We start from the raw sequence: 23,263 nt of genomic DNA, 5'->3' as shown, positions 1-23,263 counted from the left end.
TGTGGGCTTCAGACCTGAGCATAATATTCTAATGCAGTCTCACCAATTGTGTTATACAAAGGGATAATGGTATCCTTTCCCCTACTTGTGAAGGTTCTATATAACACAGGCAAGACATGTACCTTGCTAGCCCATGTTTACAGTGAGTGAAAATTTATGTTTGACTAAATAGTGGTAAATGATGCAAGAAAGCAAGCTTATATAGAACCAGGAGAAAAAAAAAAAAGAAAGAAAAATGCCAATACCTCCAATTTCATATGTCCATCCCATCTAATAGTTTATTTAGTTCTTCCTTGAATTTATTCGACCTACCTAACTCCTCAACACTAGATGGGAGTTTTGTTCCAACAATCAACCACTCTGGCTGAAGGCAAATATCCACACATCCAACCTACAACTATCTTTCCTCAATTTGGATTTATAACCCCTCATGTGTAGTATGAGCATGAAGAAGTAGTAGTAGTGGCATGTGATGCAAGAAAGCAAGTGTATAAGCTTATGCAGCATCAGAAAAAAAAAAAAAAAAAATTTACAAAACAATTCTCTCTAAATGTTTGTCCAGTTCCTCCTTAAATTTATTTAACCTATCAACTTCCACAATGACAGAGATGGAAGTTTGTTCCAGCAATTAACCACCCACTGGCTAAAGGCAAATTTCCGCACATCTATTCTACATCTGTCTTTCCTTAATTTGAATTAATGCCCCCTTAGGTTCGTAATCCGAACAAGTGAAGAATCCCATCAGAATTCAGCATGCTCAACCCATTCAAGGCCTTATACACCTCAATCAGATCACCTTGTAGGTGCCTAGTCTACAGCCACTGCAATTTGCAGAACTTAAGCCTCTCTTGGTAAGAGGATCCCTTCATTCCCCTCACCAATCTTGTTGCCCTTCTCCGTACACGTTCAAGCAAATCAACATCCTTTCTAAAATGAGGTATCCAGACCTGTATGCAGTACTCAAGGCATGGCCTGACCATTGCCTTATACAGAGGGACAATCACCTCCTTTTCCCTGCTAGCAAAATTCCTATATATCATTGACAAAACCCCATGACCTGCCCTGGCAGCATGTCTGCATTGCTCAGAAAATTTCATATCTGATTGCATAATTACTCCCAGATCTTTTTCATTTTCTAACGCCTTAAGTGTAGTACCACACAGTTGGTATGTTTCTCTGGGATTACTTCTACCCATATGCAGTACTTTGCATTTGTCAATGTTAAACTTCAGTTGCCATTTCTTAGCCCATCTGCCAAAATTTTCTAGATCCTGTTACAGTAGCACACTACCATTACTGTCATTAACAACCCTGCCAACCTTTGTATCATCTGCAAACTTCGACACTAAGCCTGATGTACCTTCATCAATATCATTGATAAATATACAAAACAACAGTATTCCATTAGCATTGAGCTTATTCAATCCATTCAAGATCTCAGTCAGATCTCCTTGCAAGTGCCTAGTCTCCAGATCAATTTTCAAAACTGAAGAATTTCCTGGTAAGAACACCCTTTTGCTCCCCTCACCAATCTTCTTGCTCTTCTCTACACTTGTTCCAACCGATCCACAATGTTCTTAAAATTAGGCTTCCAGAGGCTTCATATTGTGGTAGCATACTACAACCAGATCTAGATAAATACCTGATTACTGTGATTAATCACTGTGCCAACCTTTATATCATGAGCAAATTCAGACATTAAGCGTGATATGCCTTCACCAATATCATTATTAAATAGATAAAACAATAAATGGTCCCAGCACTGAACTCTGGAGGGACTACACTAATAAAATTAATCCAAGAAGAGACGTGCTTATTGATAAATGCGCGCTCTCTCTCTCTCTCTCTCTCTCTCCTCCCACTCAATCACCCTTTATACATAGTGATAATTTGCCTTTAATGCCACACTGCTCCAATTTGTATAGCAGTTTTTTTATGTCAAAGCTTTTTTTGAAATCCAAGTGTATGATGCCAAAATTTATTTTTTTGCATCCTGTTCCTTTGTTACCATCATAGTATCCAACCAGATTGGTCAGACAAGATAACCCCTTAACAAATCCATGCTCTGACTGCAGCATAACTACATTCCTGTCTAAATGATCCTGCACTACTTCCTTATCTGATGACTTCATTATTTTCCTTGGAACAGATGTTAAGCTAACGGGTATGTAATTACTCATGTCTCCCTTTAAAACTTTGTGAATTGGGGACACATTTGTCCATCTCCAGGTCATATGGACCTCTCCCGAATCCAGAAATGCTCTCATAATCATGGCTAAAGGTTTGCTTACCTCGTTTTCTGCTTCCTTTAATATAACTGGATAGATCCCTTCCACCCCAGGTGCCTTTTTTTACATTTAGCTTCAACAATTTCTCCTCTACTTTCCTCTTGGTTAACACAACCAGAATTTTATTCACACAATGATTTTTCTTTTTTCTCACTACCTCTAACTTTTTGGCTCCACCATGGCACTCCAAATTTCCTGTTGTTACAGACTTTCATCCCCACATATCTCTTTTGCAACTTCCACTGATGTTCTCTTAAATTTTTTTTATCTTCATCCAAAGTCATGTTAACATCTGGAATATCACCAAATTTTTGAACAATGAGGTCCTCTATATTTAACAGTTCTTGAAAAATTTGAGAGTTTTTTGTTCATTTCAACACTTCTTTTAACCTCTCTTATTACATCTTATTTTTGGCACTAAAATAACTATTTTTAATTTTCTCAATGAAAGATGATGGTCACTTATAATCTCAAATCCTCCATCTACTCTTTTATCTCCAGTTATTGAAGATCCTGTTCTATGATGACATAATAATTTATCTGTTCTTGCTTCTATTATGGTATCTTTAACAAATGTTTCCAGTTATCTTTATGTTGAAATATTGTGTTTGTAATTAAGAGTGCATAGGTTGCACAAAATCTTAGTAGCCTTTTACCATTATTGTTAGGTTTACCTTTCTCTTCAAATGTTTGTAAAATACCTTTGTAAATGTAATTGTCATTTCCTATCTTTCAATTTAAATCCTCAAGTAGTTTAATCCTTTTGTTATCTGTCATTGCCTATTAAAGATATTACACTGTGAATTGTTTAAAAAACATTATATACGTACACCAGCAAAAACTGATATAAATTGCTGTAAGAATATTGCAAGCAGTACTGGTGATCGTTCTGCTACCGAACTTGAAAACTGACAGTGTGATTACGGGGAAAAAAAGGCCAGTGACAAAGGCATTTTTGGTTTAGCTTCCAGAGAGTTTAGTTTAATTTCACTGATTTTGTTGGTTTAGGGATTTATTAGGCGCATCGGCAAAAATTATAGATATAACAGAAACATAAGGCTGACTACCCTATTTTGTGATTGTTCAGCATGTAAGAATAATAATAATAATAATTACATAAATAATAAATCAACTAATACAAAAACTTAAAGAAAATAAAAAATATATTGAAGAAACAAAGATCAAGGCAAGAACAACTAGTACCACAGATATCTGAAACATAAATTGAACTCAGCACCTCAAATGAAACAGATACATCATACAGATAAATGCAGAAAGAGGTAGATTACTGCACTGACTAACATGATATATTTTTCCAAAAGAATAATTAAGTTTCATGAAAGTCCACCTTACATCTTAATCTGGAGCAATCTTATGAGGTTGTTGTTTGAAATTTTAAACCTGTTCAAGCTTTTGCAATCATCCTATTTGATTGTAGATAGTTGGTTGTCTTGGTGTTTTATTATCTATTTATTTTGATAATTGACTATTTTGGCTACAGTGTGAAATTTAGTTCGTATATTAACAAGTATAAGTAAAAGTAAGGCCAGCTGTGGTCCAAGAGTAGCAGATATGTGCAAAAAAAATAACAAAAAAATGGTTGAGTGAAGTTGAAACTTACTTCTGCAGGAATAAGAGGGGCTTCAGTAGCATCAAACATAGTTGCAAAGGCAGCACATTTCTGTTCACTAACAGGTCCTTCTACTTTAACATTTAATACTCCTTTCTGATAACCAAAAGCAACTTCTAAGGGTTGAATATATTTTCCTTCTAGTTCTATGGCTACACCTAATACAAATCAGTTTAAGTATAATTAACATATAAAAATTTAGAAATATAAAAAATAGTTCTTATTCAAAGCTTCAAATAACTGAGTGGTCAAGTATTCTGACCAAAAAATCCACAAATAATGTGTTTGATTCTACATAATGCCATTAATGTGTTTGTTAATAGTAACTTTTATAGCTGTGGACTTATCTGGCACTATATGACTCCAAGAACAGAAACAGAAAATTTACTTTTTAAAGGCTGGATGTGGGAATGTGTGGTATTCAAACACATTACATGTCAAATCCACACAGAATCACAAGTGTTCACTGACCACTGTGTGAATGGCTTCCATAACAATCAATATACTAAAATCAATTGGTGTATAGCCATTCACAGATTTGTTCAATCCTCTATATAACTTCAAAGAGACATCGCAGGTACAAGAATAACCAAACGAAACAAAACAACATTTGCTACAAATTATTTCAAAAGGGGACGATATGTGGTATTCCGCAGCAAATGATAGTAGATAAAAGAAAGACACTATAAATCATGTGTGAATGGACTCGAATGGACCCATTCCCATTTCCATCAGGTACACCATCAATACCTTACCTTAGACTCAGTTTGTTTTATTTCATTGTGCTTCCAGTTTTGTTTTAGCATTTAAAGAATTCATTTTTGTTTATTATTATTGATTAAATTTTTAATTTGTAGTATATATTGTTACTTATCTTTGTAAATTAATATTTTTTTCTGACTCTGTCATACCCCAATGCTGATAAGATTCTTCCCTTTGCTCAGATTATGCACATGAGGGGGCTTAAATTCAAACTGAGGAAAGACAGTTAGCATTAGCATTAGTAGAGGCATTTGATGCAAGAAAGCAAGCATCAGTCAAAAAAATTAAAGTAAAATAAATAAATAAAAAATAACCACTTCCACTTCACCCCTCTGTTCGTTTGAAATACCTGTCCAGCCGAGCCTTAAACTTATTTAGGCTATCAACTTCCATGACAAGGGATGGAAGTCTGTTCCACCTACCAACCACCCGCTGGCTAAAGGCAAATTTCCGCACATCTATCCTACATCTGTCTTTCCTCAATTTGAATTTATGCCCTCTCAGGTGATTATTCTGAGCAAGAGGAAGAATCCCATCAGCATTGAGCATGCTCAAACCATTCAAGGCTTTGTACACCTCTATCAGATCACCTCGCTGCTGCCTAGTCTCCAGACACTGTAATTCGCGAATCTTAAGCCTTTCTTCGTAAGAGCACCCCTTTGTTCCATTCACTAATCTTGTTGCCCTTCTCTGTACTCGTTCCAGCAGCTCTACATCCTTCTTGAAATGAGGTCTCCAGGCCTGTATACAGTACTCTAGGTGTGGTCTAACCATTGCCTTATACAAGGGAATAATCACCTCCTCATCCCTGCTAGAAAAATTCCTATATATCATTGACAATACACCTTGAGCTACTCTTGCAGCCCGTCTGCACTGCTCAGAGAACTTCATATCTGCCTGCACAACCACCCCCAGGTCGCTTTCATTCTCTACCACTGTCAGTGTAGTACCACAGAATTGATACGTTGCTCTGGGGTTGCTGTTTCCCATATGTAGTACTTTACATTTGTCAATGTTAAACTTCATTTGCCACCTCTCAGCCCATCTGCTCAACAATAGCAGCAATTTGCCTCCAATGCCACACTGCTCCAATTTCTGCAGCAGTCTTCCATGTGCAACAGTATCAAAAGCCTTTCTAAGATCCAAGTATATAATATCAAAGTTATTCCCTGCATCCAGTTCTTTTGTGACTGCATCATAGTATCCAATCAAATTGGTCAGGCAAGACTTCCCCTTAACAAAACCATGCTGTTTCTGAGCTATAACTGAAGTCTTGTCTAGATGATCCTGCAGTGCTTCTTTAACCAGTGCCTCCATTAATTTTCCGGAAACAGAAGGTAAAATCACAGGTCTATAATTACTTGTGTCAGCCTTTGATCCTCCTTTGTGAATTGGGGTCACATTTGCACATCTCCAGTCCATGGGTACCTCCCCTGAGTCCAAGGAAGCTCTCATAATTATGGCTAAGGGTTTGCTTACTTCCATTGCTGCCTCCTTTAATATAACTGGATAGATTCCATCCACCCCAGGTGCCTTTCTTGTGTTTATCTTCAACAATTTCTCCCCCACTTTACTCTCAGTTATTACAAGATTCTCTAGCTTACTGCCAGTGTTAAATACACCTCTGGCATTCCCCTCGCTGAATAACTCCTCATGTGTGAATGTCGATGCAAAATATTCATTTAGTTTGTTAGCTACCTGAGCAGGATCATCAACAGTTGACCCATCGATATCAAGTGGACCAATCTGATTCATCCCCTTCCTTCTAGAGTTTACATAAGTAAAGAACTCTTTGCTGTTTTTCTTTGCATCCTTTGCCAAGGATTTCTCATAATCTGCCTTTGCCTGCCTAACCTCCTTTGTAACTTGGTTACAAAGGAGGTTCTTCTCTGCCATATGCCTCATTAGTTCATCTGACATCCATTTAGGCCTAAACCTTGAACAATATTTCTTAGTTGGTATGTAAAGCCTAGTAGCTTCCAAGATAAGTTCTTTGAATGCTTCCCATTTTGAATTTGCTGTTGGTAACATCATCAGTTGATCCCACTGTATAGAATTTAAATACTGTCTCAGTCCACCGTAGTCGCCTTTACGAAAGCAATAACCCTTCCCTTTACCCCTAATAGTAGTTACCTCTTTGAGTAAATCCCACTTCAGAACACTGTGATCACTGCCACCTAGTGGTTCATTTATCTGCAGATTCTTAATGCATGAAGAATCACTACTGATAATCAAATCAAGAGTATTACTCCCTCTAGTTGCCTCCCGAACATGCTGATGTAGAAAACATCATCCAATAAATCCACAAAAGCCTTGCTAGTGTGTGAGTGACCAGCCCCAAATTCCAGTCAATATCTGGGAAATTAAAATCCCCCATTATAAGACTCTCTGATTTACTGGCCCACTCTATTTCCCTGTACAGTTTCTTATTATACTCATCAGAGCCATTAGGCCTATAGCACACTCCTACTCTCAATTTTGATCTCCCAATGCTTATGTCACACCAAACTGACTCAACACTGCACTGTCCAGCGATGTCAACTGGCTTCACTTCCTTGGATTTTATGTGTTTCTTAACTAATAGCATAACCCCTCCTCCCTTCCTATCATGTCTATCCTTTCTGTAGACATTGTACTCCCCAAATTCCAGTTCTGCATTCCTTATATCTGTGTGACACCACGTCTCTGAAATCCCAACAATATCTGCCTTTGATGTTTTGAGCAATACCTCAAATTCATCAAATTTATTTACTAGACTCCTAGAATTGGTGTACACGCAAGTATACATGCACCTGCTCTTCATCTTAGCCACCCTAACACAACCCATGTGTGTACTTGTACCCCAATGATTACCAGCAGTCTCTGAAACAGTTGCAGAATATATGTGTGGAAATTTGCCTTTAGCCAGCGGGTGGTTAATTGCTGGAACAAACTTACATCTGTCATTGTGGAAGTTGATAGCTTAAATAAATTCAAGGAGAAACTGGACAAACATTTAGAGGAAATGGTTGTATGAATTTTTATTTATTTTTTTTTTTTTGCCTGATGCTGTATAAGCTTGCTTTCTTGAATCATATTATGCCACTACTAATACTAATGCCTCCCCCAGGCCTGATGAGTTATTCAGTTGAGTAATGAAATGTCACTTGGTTGTCAGGCATCAACACTGTGATCGTCATATTGTTATTCATTTTTGTAACCAAATAACCATTTTAATAAAAGAAAAACTGGTTTTGGGTGTCTAAGTATTGGCAAACAAGAAAGCAAGCATATACAGCATCAGCAAAAAAAAAAAAAAAAAAAATTCCCATATCATCACTTCAATCTTTAATAATTTGTTCAGTTATCCATTAAATTTATTCAAACTACTAATTTCCACAATGCTCGATATGAAGTTTGGTCCAATAATCTACCCACTGGATGAAAGCAAATTTTTGCATATCTATCTGCAACTACCCTTCCCCAATTTAAATTTATACCTCCTCGTGCAATATGTGAGCAAGAGGTGAGAAGCCACCAGCATTTAGCTTACTCAACTCGTTCAAGTCCTTAAACATCTTAATCAGATCTCCTTACAGACATATTTTGCAGACATAGCAATTTATAGAAGTGAAGCCTCACTTGATAAGTATACCCTTTTATTCTGCTCACTAATCTCATTGCTTGTCTTTGTATCCATTCCAACTGATCCATATCCTTCTTAATATGAGGCTCAAGACCTGTATGTAGTCCTCAACATGTGGCTTAACCATTGCCTTAACATCAGGATAATCACTACATTACTCCTGCTGGCAAAATTCCTGTATATCATTAACAGATCCAACCCCATGAGCTGTCCTAGCAGCCTGGCTGCACTGTCCAGAGAAGTTAATGTTTTCTATTATCCTCAGGATTACTCCTGTATGCAGTACCTTGTATTTGTCAATGTTAAATTTCAATTGCCACTTCTCAGCTCATCTGTCTAAATTTTCTAGATCTTGTTGTAGTAGCATATCCTCATTTACCACTCCAACTTCTGTATCATTTGCACACATGGACATTAAGACCAATATGCCTTTAACTATATCATTAATAAATATTTAAAATAACAATGGGTCCAGCACTGAACTTTAGGGACTCCATTAATAACATTAGTCCAAGAAAGATTGTTTTTTTTTTTTTGGTAGTTGTTGGCGCATCGGCTTCTGTGGCCATAATGCACCTCCCAAGGTTTTTGCAGTACTTTGATCCAAGCCCGGGGCGGGATTCAAACCCATGACCTTTGGGTTGCCAGGCAGGAACTTTACCCACCCGGCTAGCTCGGTCGGCAAGAAAGATTGTGACTGATAACCACTCTGTCTTCTTCCACTCAGCTATCCCTTTAACCATAGCAGTAACATGTCTCTAATGCTACACTGCTCCAATCTGTATAGCAGTCTTTTCTGTGGAACAATATCAAAAGCTTTCCTTAAATTTTGATGGATCTTGATGAATTTTGATGAATCTTGATGCTAAGAAAGCTCCAGGTCCTGATGGTATTTCTCCACTTGTTCTCAAAATCTGTGCTCCTGAACTTACTCCTATTCTTTGCCGCCTTTTTTCACTTTCTTATTCCAAAGGTGTTTTTCCTTCTGCTTGGAAATTTGCTCATATCCAGCCAGTTCCTAAAAAGGGTGACATATCCCTCCCATCCAATTATCGTCCCATTGCAATTACTTCTACTCTTCCTAAAGTAATGGAGAAATCAATTAACCGCCAACTCAAACTACCTAGAAACCTTCCGTCTGATCAACGATCGCCAGTATGGATTCCGTCAGTGTCGATCCACTGGTGATATTCTGGCTTATGTTACCCATTTATGGACTAATTCAATGGAAAGGTTCGGTGAAACACAAGTAGTTGCTCTTGACATCTCAAAGGCTTTCGATCGTGTTTGGCATAAAGGTCTTCTAAACAAGCTTCCATCTTATGGTTTGCCAACTGTTTTTAGTAATTGGTTATCCAGTTTTCTCTCTGATCGCTCACTGAGGGTGATGGTAGATGGCTCTCTGTCTTCTAACTTCTCCACTAATGCCGGTGTCCCCCAAGGTTCAGTTCTTTCCCCCACTCTTTTCCTGTTGTATATCAATGACCTTCTTCCATTGACTGGAAATCCTATCCATAGTTTTGCCGATGATCGCACATTGCATTCAACTTTCCATTTTGAGAAACCTTGCCCTGCTCAATCAGCTTCAACTTCTCGAAAATCTGCTACCAATTCCTTAAATGCCGATCTTCAAGTAATTCTCCAGTGGGGCAAAGACAACTTAGTTGATTTCAACCCTTCTAAAACTCAGTCTTGTCTTATATCTCGCAAAAAGGATTCTTCTGCTCCTATGCTTATCTTTAGTGACACTCCAATTTCTAGGGAAAAGGATATATCTCTTTTGGGGATTACCCTGACTTCTAATCTCTCTTGGCACAAGCACATTACAAATATTGCTTCCTCTGCATCTAAAAAACTTGGTTTTCTCTTTCGCTCTCGGCGTTACTTTTCTTCCAAACAGCTGCTCACTCTGTATAAATCGCAAATCCGCCCTGCCATGGAATATTGTTCCCACATTTGGGGTGGTGCCCCCAAAACCTCTCTCAGGCTTCTTGATTCCATTCAGAAGAGGGCAGTTAGGTTAATTAATGATTCATCTCTAACAGAGTCTCTCCACTCGCTTTCTCATAGATGTACTGTTTCTGCTGCATGCCTCTTCTACAGATATTTCCATGGGCACTGTTCTTCTGAATTGGCTTCTATAATTCCCGCTCTCTCTTTGAAAACAGTCCGAACACGTGCCTCCACCAGCCAACATCCATTTACTGTCCAACTTCAAACCCACAGAACCAACTTTTCATCTTCCTCATTTATTCATTCAACTGCCGTTTTCTGGAACAACCTTCCTTCATACGTATTTCCTGAAAATTACAATCTACAGAAGTTCAAGTCCAATGTCAACAAATATCTTCTTTCATCTTCTCAACCTCCAACCCAAGCACGGTACTAAGTACTATAGGTTCTAATACCTCTCGTGTTTGGGGTTCACATAAAAAAAAAAAAAAAAAAAAATCTAAGCATCCCCTTACTATTAATATCAGGACATATGCATAACCTTTATTTACAAGAAAACTAACATCTGCTGAAACCTAATATAATATAATCTGATTTGTAAAACTCCCCTTGGCAGTTCTCTCCAGAACCAAAGAAGTCACCTCCTCACATACTCAATGCTTTGAGTTTTTTTTTTTGAATTTGCTACTCTAGTCTGAGGAATTATTTCAGTCAAAATTTAATTTAAAAATAACACAAAATTAAGAATTATGAAAATAATACTGTTACACTAATCCCAGCTTATTTAGCAGAGTACATGCTTACACTATGTACTATGTGATACAGTTATTTTATAAAATCACATTTTTATATTGAAAATGGGTCAATAAAAAATATGGGCTTAATAAAAAAAACTTAATATTAATTATATTCCTACAGAATTACACAGAAAACCACTAAGTAGCATTTATACATTTTCATACTGATACAATAACAATGGTGGCAGAAGTTGACTTTGGATTTTTTAAGCAATTTCAAATAATAAACAAATTCAACTTTATCAGATAAACACAAATAACAACTGCACTAATAATTTTAAATGAAAGATAACAAAAACAAATAATTTTTAAATAGCAGAGAAAATTTCACTTAGCAGCTCTCAAAAAGCAATCCTTGAAATATACTATGTTTCAAAGTGGTTAATTAATACCACTTACATTTCAAAGATGGATGACATCCTAATAATTATTACATAATGAACTTGAAATGTGTTGTTTGTTTGTTATTTGGTTTTTAGGAGCATTAGCAACTAAGGCCATATTGCTCCGGGAATATGCGGTGGTCATTCCCTTGACCTTTCCGTATCCTCCGTATTTGGTGGTGACGGGATCGAACCCCGGTCTAATCAAGAAGCGTGTGCTACGCACTGCTGCTCCTTCCCACCTGGCTACGGAGGCGCCTTGAAATGTGTATGATGAAGGGAGAATATATACAGGACTCACGATTGTACATAATATACATTATGTACTTTGTTAGTTTAGTCTGTATTAATTCTATACTGAAATAAAGAACTACCTGCAATTTATTCTGCTTCTTCAAGCTTAGGAACTGAAATCAATACTACAATTTACTAAAATGAATCCCCGACCTTTCTTTATTTTATTAGAATAATGCTGGATAATATTCTAATAGTGAGAATAACAGCTATTATTAAATGTTAATTAACTAATATTAACTGAACACACTACAGTAGACTTCTTAATTCATTATCATTAATAACACAATGAATTTCTTGAGGAATTAATATTAGTAAAGCCAAATGAGCAAGGAAGCAAATTTATCTGCATCAACCAAAAATAACTAAAATATAAAATAATAATAATCAAAATAAAACTGAATTTTCTTACCATTCCCATTCTCACAAGGTAATCATCTCTTTCTACTTCACATACACCATACTGCAGCCATAATAAATTGCCTCCCTGCAACACTGGGAGGCAATTTATTTCAATGTTTGACAACTTGCTGCCCATAACTGAACTACATAAGATCTGATCTTCTGTTATTTGAGAATATAAATTATCAAATAAGAGAGGGAAAACAGACCTCATTCATTTTACTTAATCCTCACAGTGTTTTATATGCCTCAATTAGATCTCACCTTAGAGGTCTAGTTGTCAAACTTTATGGTCCACACCTCATATGCCATTTTTTATATATGCATTGCTTTGCATACACTTAATACTAAACACTAATCTGGTCACCTTCTCTGAACTCTATCCAGACCTGAATGCAATATTCGAAATTCCATCTAACCATAATCGTCCTGTAAAAAGGGATAATGAATAATGATGACCTTCTCCCTACTTCTACCTAAACGGCCCTATAAATCATTGACACCATGTGCCTAGCCACTCTTTGCAATGCATGGAAAATTTCATGTTAGTTTAAATTATAACATCTATGTTTTTTTTTTTGTCTTGAACCACTTTTAGTTCTTCTCCTCCTAGCTTATACATGACTCCAGGATTTCTGTTCCCCAAATGTATAACCTCAAATTTAAAAGCATTAAACTTTGGCTGCCATTTTTCTGAACATATATACACATATATGTTCAGAAAAATGATACATAGGTCTAAGATAAGACACAAATACATGATCTAAGACTCTGAAATAACATGACCTGGCTTGGATTGTCAAGTACCCTTTCCACCTTCAACCCATCAGCAAACATTGACAGCTTATCACGGATACCCTGGTAAATATCATATACAAAAATTAGAAATAGGAGGAGATCCAACACTGATCCATGACAGACCTCATTTGTGCTAATCCACCCAGAAGCCTGACAATTTATGGCAATTCTCTGTTTCCTCTCTTTTAGCTAGCCTGCAAGCTTCATTGGATACCGGCACCGGCGAGGTGATCTTATAGAGGTGTACAAAGCCTTGAATGATTTGAGCATGTTCAATGCTGATGGGATTCTTCCTCTTGCTCAGAATAATCACCTGAGAGGGCATAAATTCAAATTGAGAAAAGACAGATGTAGGATAGATGTGAGGAAATTTGCCTTTAGCCAGCGGGTGGTTGGTTGGTGGAATAAACTTCCATCCCTTGTCGTGGAAGTTGATAGCCTAAATAAGTTTAAGGCTCAGCTGGACAGGTATTTCGAACGAACAGAGGGGTGAAGTGGAAGTGGTTATTTTTTATTTATTTATTTTTATTTATTTATTATTTTATTTTTTATTTATTTATTTATTTTTTTTTTTTTTGGCTGATGCTGCATAAGCTTGCTTTCTTGCATCAAATGCCTCTACTAATGCTAAATGCTAATGCTGTAACTCCAACATCATCTAGTTTATATAGCAGCTTTACATGAGGGACAGTATCAAAAATTTTATTAAATCCTAGATACATAATGTCAAAACTGTTACCTGCATCTACTTCTTTATTGATTACACAATAGTAATTTACCAGATTGGTCAGGCATGACCTCTCTTAATGTACCCATGCTGGGATCTATTCATCAAGATACCATTCTTGTCGAGATGGTCCTGAATGGCATCCTTAACCACAGACTCCATGATCTTCCCTAACACAGAAGTCAAACTCACTGGCCTATAGTTACTTACCTCCTCTTTAGCACCTCCTCCCACTGGCCTTTGTGAATTGGTGAGACATTAGCACTTCTCCAATCCAAGGGAATCTTCCCAGGGTCCAATGAAGCTATCATTATCATTCTCAACAGCTTGATATATTCATATGTGGCCTTTTTAATTACAACCATCTTCCCCAGGAGTATCGAACAAACACTCTCTAAATATCAATAAGTACCTTCCCAAATTATCTGCCTTTTTCTGCTGGGCTACACAGGGTGATTCACTACCAGTGCAACAAACTTGCAGGAGGTGTAGGGGGCACAAAGACGAATCGGAATCACATAGCATTGCAGGGTCCAAAATGCCTTCGTCATGTGGTAGAGGACGTTGAATGGGAGGTCGTGTGAACAGCGATCCTGCTGGAAGTCAGCATTTGCGAACCGGTTCCCGAGGCAGTAGGATGGACGAGTATTCAAACGTTGAACTGGCTGACATGCACCTCGCGTATGGAGCTCCGGACTGTAACGGGTGCACCGCTCTGCGCTTGTACCAGGAACGTTTCCTGCACAGGTGTGCTCCTCATCATACGATTTTCGCACGTGTGCACAGAAGGTTACGTGAGACTGGTTGTTTCACGAGAGCTACCATGAATCGAGAGCGAATGACGAGGACGCCAGACAATGAGGAGAATGTTCTACATCTTACAGAAGGCAATCTGAGTACGAGTACTCGAGCGATAGGCCAACAATTGGGTATTTCCCAATCCACTGTATGGAGGATACTGTCAACAAACCAAATGAGTTCATACCATCTGCAACGCGTCCAATCATTGGAGCCTGCGGATTATCCACTCCGGAGGACTTTTGCTACTTAGTTTCTTCAACAGAAACGGTTTGCAAATGCTGACTTCCAGCGGGATCGCTGTTCATGCGACCTTCCATTCAACGTCTTCTACTGCATGTTGAAGGCATTTTGGACCCTGCAATGCTATGTGATTCCGTCTTTGTGCCCCCTACACCTCCTGCAAGTTTGTCACACTGGTAGTGAATCACCCTGTATATGGACCTTCCACTGCAACCAGTTAAGGGACCTGGTTGATAACTTAATAATAGCTGATACTCCAGATCTAGAATATCACTTAGCATACTTCTAATAAAAAGGAAAAGGAGGAAGGTAATTTTATCAAACTGTAGTATGGATGTTAGCTCCTGAGACTGAAGTAGTACCACAAAATAAATTGCAGGTAATACTATACTTCGATATATAGCTTAATGTGTTTCTCAATTGTCAGGGAAATGGGAAATATATTGTGCAAAAAGGATAAGTGGAAGACATACCTGTCAGGCATACCAGGGTATGTCTGCCATGGCCAAACATACCCTGATCATGAGTTAGGGTTAAATTTGAAAGTGTGTGTAATCCTGCTCAGACACGATAGGAGGGGGAATATGATGAGAGCCTTGTCAATCAATTCAGCCCTGGAGAGATTGTGCAGGGCTCATGGTGTAGAAGTCTTCTCGGCATGGTCTGTGCTTGTTAACTGCTTTTCAGGGATGCAATATGCTTAAAAAGAAAGGGTGAAAGAATATTTTCTGATGCTATCAAGGCAATGTTAGGCGGGTCGAAAAACTGCTAGTTTGGGGGTAGATTCACAGACTAATAGATTAACAGTAGCAGGCAGAGGTGGAAATGATTCTTGCACTGCTTCTATTGGAATGAGCAGCAGCCTGGAAAACCAGTTGCTGGGGATTTCAGGAACTACTGGGGGTCATGAAACAAGTAAATAGACAGGCTGTGCTAAGAGAAACTAAGAGTTTGTTTGTTTGTTGTTTGGTTTTTAGAAGCATTAGCAACTAAGGCCATATTGCTCCAAGGATATGCAGTAGTCATTCCCTGACCTTTCCATATCCTCCGTATTTGGTGGTCATGGGCTCGAATCCCGGTCTAATCAAGAAGCGTGTGCTGCTCCTGCCCACCTGGCTATGGAGGTGCTGTAACTAAGAGTAAGAACAGGTGCATGTATACTTGCATGTAAACCAATGCTAGGAATATAGTAAATAAATTTGATGAATTTGAAGTGCTGGTTAAAGCATCCAAGTGGATATTGTTAGGATATCAGAGACATGGTGCCGCTCAGATATAAGGGATGGAATTTGGGGAGTACAATGTATACAGAAAGGAGAGACAGGATAGGAAGGGAGGAGGGGTTATGCTGTTAGTTAAGAAATACACAAAATCTAAGGAAGTGCATCCAGTTGACATAGATGGACAGTGCAATGTTGAATCAGTTTGGAGTGACATAATCACTGGAATGCATCCAGTTGACATAGATGGACAGTGCAATGTTGAATCAGTTTGGTGACATAATCACTGGAATGCATCCAGTTGACATAGATGGACAGTGCAATGTTGAATCAGTTTGGTGACATAATCACTGGAAAAGCAAAAATGAGGGTAGGAGTTTGTTATAGGCCTAATGACTCTGATGAGTATAATGAACAATTATACAGAGAAATAGAGTGGGCCAGTAAATCAGAGTGTCTTATAATGGGGGATTTAACTTCCCAGATATAAACTGGAACTTGTGGATTGGTCACTCACACACTAGCAAGACTTTTGTGGATTTATTAAATGATTGTTTTCTGCAGCAACATGTTAGAGAGGCAACAAGAGGGAGTAACACTCTTGATCTGATTATTAGCAGTGATTATTCATGAATTAAGAATTTAGAGATAAATGAACCACTAAGTGGCAGTGATCACAGTGTACTGATGTCAGATTTACTTAAAGATGTAATTACCATCAGGAGTAAAGGGAAGGGTTGTTGTATTTGTAAAAGCAACTACAGTGGTCTCAGAGGTTTTTTTCGGTTCTATACAGTGGGACCAACTGATGATGTTACCAACAACAAATTCTAAATGGGAAGCATTCAAGGGAGTAATTTTGGAAGCTAATAGGATTTTTGTTCCAATTAAGAAATACTGCTCTAGGTTTAGGCCCAAATGGATGTCAGATGAACTAATGAGACGTGTGGAAGATAAGAAAAATGCATGGGATGCACAAAAATCATCAGGCGACACAGAAGCCTATGGTAGATACAAGCTAGTCTGTAATCAAGTCACAAAGCAGGTTAGGCAAGCGAAGGCAGATTATGAAAAATCTTTGGCAGAGGATGCAAAGAAAAACAGCGAAGATTACTTTACTTATATAAACTCTAAAAGGAAGGGGATGAATCAAATTGGTCCACTTGATATCAGTGGTTTGACTGTATATGATTATTCTCAGATAGCTGCTGAACTAAATGAGTATTTTGCATCTACATTCACACATGAGGAGTTATTCAAGGAGGAGAGGGCCAGATGTTTATCAAACTCTAACAGGGAGTTAATGATTTTGTAATAACTGAACAAAGTGAAGGAGAAATTGTTGTTGAAGTTAAACATAAGAAAGGCACCTGGGGTGTATGGGATCTATCTAGTTATATTAAAGGAGTGGAAAAGGAAGTAAGTAAACCCTTAGCCATAATTATAGTGCATCCTTGGACTCGGGGGAAGTCCCCACGGACTGTAGATGTGCAAATGTATCTCCAATTCACATAGGGGGATCAAATAGTGCATGGGTAATTACAGACCTGTTAGTTTGACTTCTGTTCCAGGGAAAATAATGGAGTCACTGGTTAAAGTAGCATTGTAGGATCATCTAGACAAGACAGCAGTAATAATTCAGACACAACATGGGTTTGAAAGGGGAAGTCTTGTCTGACCAATTTGATTGGATACTATAACACAGTCACAAAGGAACTGGATGCAAAAAATAATTTTGATATCTATACTTAGATTCAGGAAAGCTTTTGATACTGTTGCACTTGGAAGACTACTGTACAAATTGGAGCAGTATGGCATTAAGGGCAAGCTGCTACAATGGATAAAAGGATGGTTGAGTGGGAGAACACAGAGAGTGGTAATCAATGGGTACTGCTCTATGTGGACTAATGTTATTAGTGGTGTCCCTCAGGGTTCAGTGTTGGGCCCATTGCTGTTTTGTATATTTATCAATTATATAGATGAATGTATATCAAGTTTAATGTCAAAGTTTGCAGATGATACAAAGGTTTACAGGGTTGTTAATAACAGTAATGACAGTATGCTGCTGCAACAGGATCTGAAAATAAATAAATAAATAAATTTTCTGTTTATACTCCGGCATGCCAACCAAGTCAGTAGAGTTTACAATAAATCGTCAATACAAATATTTATCATATTTAGTAGTCACAGGCTTGAACCCCCGGTCCACTCAAGGAACGCGTGCAATGCACTCTCGCACCTGACCACTGGGCTACATGAGGCCTGGGTAGATGAAAAGTGGCAACTGAACTTTAACATTGATAAATGCAAAGTACTGCATATTGGAGCAGTAATCGCTGAGAAATGCACCATGTGGTGTTACACTCAGGGTAGTGGATAATGAAAGAGACCTGGGGGTAACTGTGCACTCAGATATGAAGTTTTCTGAGCAGTGCAGACAGGCTGCCAGAGTAGGTCAAGGGGTCTTGTCGATGATACACAGGAATTTTGCGAGCAGGGATAAGGAGGTTGTTGTTTGTTTGTTATTTGGTTTTTAGGAGCATTAGCAACTAAGGCCATATTGCTCCGGGGATATGAAGTGGTCATTCCCTGACCTTTCCGCATCCTCCGTATTTGGTGGTGACGGGCTCGAACCCCGGTCTAAATCAAGAAGCGTGTGCTACGCACTGCTGCTCCTTCCCACCTGGCTACGGAGGCGCCGATAAGGAGGTGATTATCCCCTTGTATAAGGCAATGGTCAGGCTTTATACTAGAGTACTGTGTACAGGTCTGGCAGCCTCATTTCAGGAAGGATGTAGAGTTGCTAGAACGCGTACAGAGGAAATGAAGGGAACAAAGGGGTGCTCTTATGAAGAAAGGTTTAAGTTCTGAAAATTGCAGCTTCTGGAGACTAGGCACCTGCAAGGTAATCTGACTGAGGCGTATAAGGCCTTCAATAGTTTAAGCAAGCTCAATGTTGAGGGACTGTTCCTCTTGCTCAGATTACAAACCTGAGGGGGCAAAGATTCAAATTGAGGAAAGACAGTTGTAGAATAGATGTGCGGAAGTTTGCCTTTAGCCATTGGGTAGCTGATTGCTGGAACAAACTTCCACCTGTTGTTGTCGAAGTTGATACCCCAAATAAATTCAAGGCAGAAACTAGACAAACATTTGGAATGAATGGATCAGTGAAATGAGAAGGTGTTTTTTTTTTTTTTTGCCTCTACTAATGCTAATGTATACTTTAACAATATTAAGAAAATCTTGGGAAATGAATTAATTAGTAAATTTGAATTAGGTATTAATTTTACTGGCCATTTTTTTTTTTTCTCTTATTCCAGATTGGCATCCAGTTGTACTTCTTGGAGTTAGCAATGTTATATAGGACATAGGATTCAAATCTTCCCACATGTCATTTCTATTTCCAGAGAGCAGCATTTATTGCAAATTTGCACTTTTTGGTATTGCTAAATACAGGAAGAATGAAAAAAACAGTGAACCATGCGAAGCAATTTTTTGCTGCTTTCACAAATATTGGACATGCAACTAGTCATACCATAGTAAAAGTAAAACTGACTCACCAGCATTTGTGACCTGCAGCTTATGCTCTCGTATTTAGTGATGATAGTTAATATCATTAATATCATATTAACAATTGTCTTAGTTAATATCATTAATATGATATTAACTATTAAAAGTTAATGATTTCAATTGCGTACTTTATTATTTTGAAAAATCGCTTAGAATACTCATTCAGCTTTATGATGCAAAATACTGGTAGGTGGTGAGGCCTGAGCATTAAAACTTTTATTATTATTTTTTCCCAATTCAAAGCTTTATTTTTCATTAAATAAGTAATTAGTTAATTTTATTTATCTGGTTTAATTATTTTTAGATGTTTAGGTTATTTATTCTTCACAGTTAGTTCACCCTCTGAGGCCTCAGTGAGGCCTTGTAGTTCTTCCTGATGAGATGAGGTACAAGCAGACAAATTCTTTATATTTTAGTTTATTTTATTTCTATCCTATATTATTTGATTTTTTAAAATTTGCTGACACTAAAAAGTTGTGTACTGTTGTAAGTGCCTCCAGAATATTCTTTCTGATTTCAACAGTGTAATTTAAAATATGAGGGGTGGTCAAAAAGTTCTGAGAAAAGGTTATATAAAGTGAATTAATATAACCATTAATACATTGTCTTATAAAATAATTTAAAAAAATTGTATGTCAGTGTGGTATCCGGTTTACAAAATTTAATATTTTAGTAAGTGGAAGAGGAATGTTGTTGTTGTATGTTTTACGGCGCAATGGCAGCTATAGGCCATTATGCGCCAAACAATGGTAGGAGGCAAAAGGCTTTATTAAAAGTGAGATATGTGCACTATGTGAGATTTAAGCATTATATTCTGCCATAGCATTTTATCCTTTTTAGGAAAGTGAAAACTGCATTAATATCATATCTGTCGCCTAATATTTGTTTCAAAATAGGTGTGATTTGGGCTGCATAGTTTGATAAGAAGGTGGTCTGCCATACGCCATTATAGAGAGGGCAGTCAACAATGATGTGCTGGACTGTGATTTGAGCATGGCAGTTTGGGCAAGAAGAAAGAAGATAAAGGTGAGTAAGGTGTGTATGTCCTATTCGTAATCTTGCAAGTGTGACTTCTTCCTTTCGGTTCGAGCGGAAACTAGATGGCCAAGACTGGAGTTTCGGTTTAATCCGAAGGAGTTTGTTGCCTTCTTGGTTTTGCCAGATGGTTTGCCAGTGAATCATACTTCGCTTTGTTATAAGACTTTTATAATCGGTGAAAGGAATTTTGAAAGAGTCATCAATTGGTTGCACAGTCGGCACTCTCATTGCCAGGTATGCCAACATGGCTAGCGACCCAACAAAATTTTATTACTTTCGTGTTCTTAGCTAGATAAGCCAGCAAATTTTGAATATTACCAAGTAGGTAGTTATGATGCTTTCTTGGTTGCTGTAAAGCGAGAAGGGCACTCAGAGAGTCGGTAAAAATAATACTATGGGTAAACTGCTTCAACTTTATACTTTCTAGCGCCATCTGAATGGCATGAAGTTCAGCAGTAAAGATACTGCATTCTAAAGGTAACTGATTAGAGATTGTAGATGATGGAAGAACGACAGCAGCACCGACTTGGTGATCAGTTTTGGAACCGTCTGTGTATATCATGGTATAAGATTCATATTTCTCAAGTAGAGATTTATGAAGCTGGTTTACATTCTGTGAAGAAAGAGTACTTTTCCCCATTCTTTAAGGGACAGATCACAGGTGGCAGGGCAAAATGCCCATGGAGGAGTCGTGAAATTAGAGATGGCTATTTTAGAAAGGTCAAGCTGCCAATTGTCAAGTAGTGAGCAAAGATGTATGCCAGCGGGTCGATTTATTGATGGATAAACGGCATACAAGTTCTCCCAATCTGGTGTAAATAGATGTTTCCACGATGGATGCAGGGGTTGGCTTTTTATTTTGACGGCATAATTTAGCAGTAAAATTTGTCTTCGTAGAGAGAGTGGGGGATCGTGAGCTTCAGCGTACAGGCTCTGCACAGTAGATGTGCGGTAGGCTCCAAGAGCAATGCGAAGGCCACTATGGTGAATAGGGTCCAAAGCCCTCAAAATGCTAGGTCTAGCAGAGTTGTAAACTGGTGACGCATAGTCTAACCTTGATCTTACAATAGCATGATATAAATGAAGGAGTGTTTGACGGTCAGCACCCCATGTTGTAGCTGATAATACTCTCAAAATGTTTAATTTCTTGAAACAGGTGGTTCTAAGTTGTTTAATATGGTCAAGAAAGGTCAATTTTTTATCTAAAGTTAACCCAAGGAAACGAATGGTAGGCACAACAGGTATATCATGGTTCCCCAGCTTTAGAAGTGGGTTAGGATGGAGATTACGTCTTCTACAGAAATGAACTGCAACAGTTTTTTCAGGTGATATGCGAAACCCGTTATCTGTGGCCCACATTGTAATCTTATTAAGAGCTCCTTGCAGCTGTCTCTCAATCATTCTCATGTTCTGTGAGTGACAAGATATACTAACATCATCTGCATATAAAGTAGTAAATACAGTGGCCGGAATGATCTTGGTAATTGAGTTGATTTTTATAATGAATAGAGTGGCACTTAAAACTGAGCCCTGTGGAACACCTTCTTCTTGGATGAATTTTCGGGAAAGAGTGGATTGAATACGGACCTGGAAGGATCGCTGCTTCAAAAAGTTCTGTATAAATCTTGGCATATTACCCCTGAAGCCTAATGCATGTAGATCACGGGGAATTCCGTATCGCCAAGCTGTGTCAAAAGCTTTCTCAACGTCTAAATAAACTGTAGTCAAATGCTCCTTCCTTAAGAAGGCATTGCGAATCTGGTTTTCCATTTGTATCAATAGGTCTAAAGTTGATCTACCTGTATGAAATCCACACTGCGATGAATTGATGAGGTTGTATTTGCTCAGCACCCAGGTGAGTCGAGAGTTTACCATTTTTTCCATACAGCTGGTGAGGGCAATAGGTCGATAGTGACTGGACGCGGGTTGACTGGATCCTTGCCAGGTTTTAATAATGCTATGACATACGAGTGTCGCTAGTTATCAGGGAAAGTATTTTCTGTGAAAACCCGATTATATAGCTGGAGTAAGACACAAAGCGACTTTTCGCTCAGCTCTTTCAACACGACATAGTGTATTCCGTCAGGTCCAGCAGCACTGTGTTTCGAGCTGTTAAGAGCAAGCCGTAGTTCAATTATGGTAAAGGGACAGTTGTACATTTGATATTGGTCTGTGTTAAAATTTAGGGTCTGCTTTTCAGCAAGGGACTTTAATTTCTGAAAGTTTGGCGAGTATGAGGATACAGCAGAGGTTTCAGCAAAGGATTCTCCGAGAGTGTTGGCTATGTCTTGAGGTAGTGAAACATCATTGCCGTTTATATTCAGTATTGATAGATGCAAAGGAGGATATTTATTATACATTTTTCTAATATTTTTCCAGATGGTTTGTGTTTTAGTGGACCGCGTAATAGTTGAGGCAAAACGTTTCCCTGACTCTCTTTTACTTGCACGCTGAATGTGTCTAGCATTGGCTCTGGCTTTCTTAAAGTGTACTAGATTAGCAGCGGTAGGGTTTTTGCGAAATTTATTCCAGGCTTTAATTTTCTCTCGTTTAGCTTGATTGCATTCATTGTTCCACCAGGGTTTTGGTCTTATTCTATGACCTGTGGACACTCTTGATATTGCTGCTTCTGTGGCCAGCAATATTTGATTTGTTACATAATCAACCGCATTATTTATTGACATATTTGAAACAGCTGTTTTCTGCAGGATGGCTAGTTGCCTATATTTTACCCA

At 38.1% G+C, this 23,263-nt stretch overlaps 1 protein-coding gene across 1 annotated transcript in view; it reads right to left on the bottom strand.

The window, feature by feature from the left end:
• The window catches only part of axo (axotactin), a 564,741-nt gene that overhangs the window by 114,824 nt on the left and 426,654 nt on the right, over positions 1-23,263 (bottom strand). The window contains exon 28 of the mRNA XM_090371184.1: positions 3,910-4,076. Within this exon, the coding sequence (XP_090227310.1) occupies positions 3,910-4,076 (167 nt within the window). The remainder of the gene's footprint in view (positions 1-3,909; positions 4,077-23,263) is intronic.

Source organism: Mastigoproctus giganteus, chromosome 4, assembly GCF_048544385.1.
Source record: "Mastigoproctus giganteus isolate SK-2022 chromosome 4, ASM4854438v1, whole genome shotgun sequence".
Classification (NCBI taxonomy): Eukaryota; Metazoa; Arthropoda; class Arachnida; order Uropygi; family Thelyphonidae; genus Mastigoproctus; species Mastigoproctus giganteus.
Note: the sequence above shows the minus strand (reverse complement) of the source record. Positions and strands in the feature narration are given on the sequence as shown.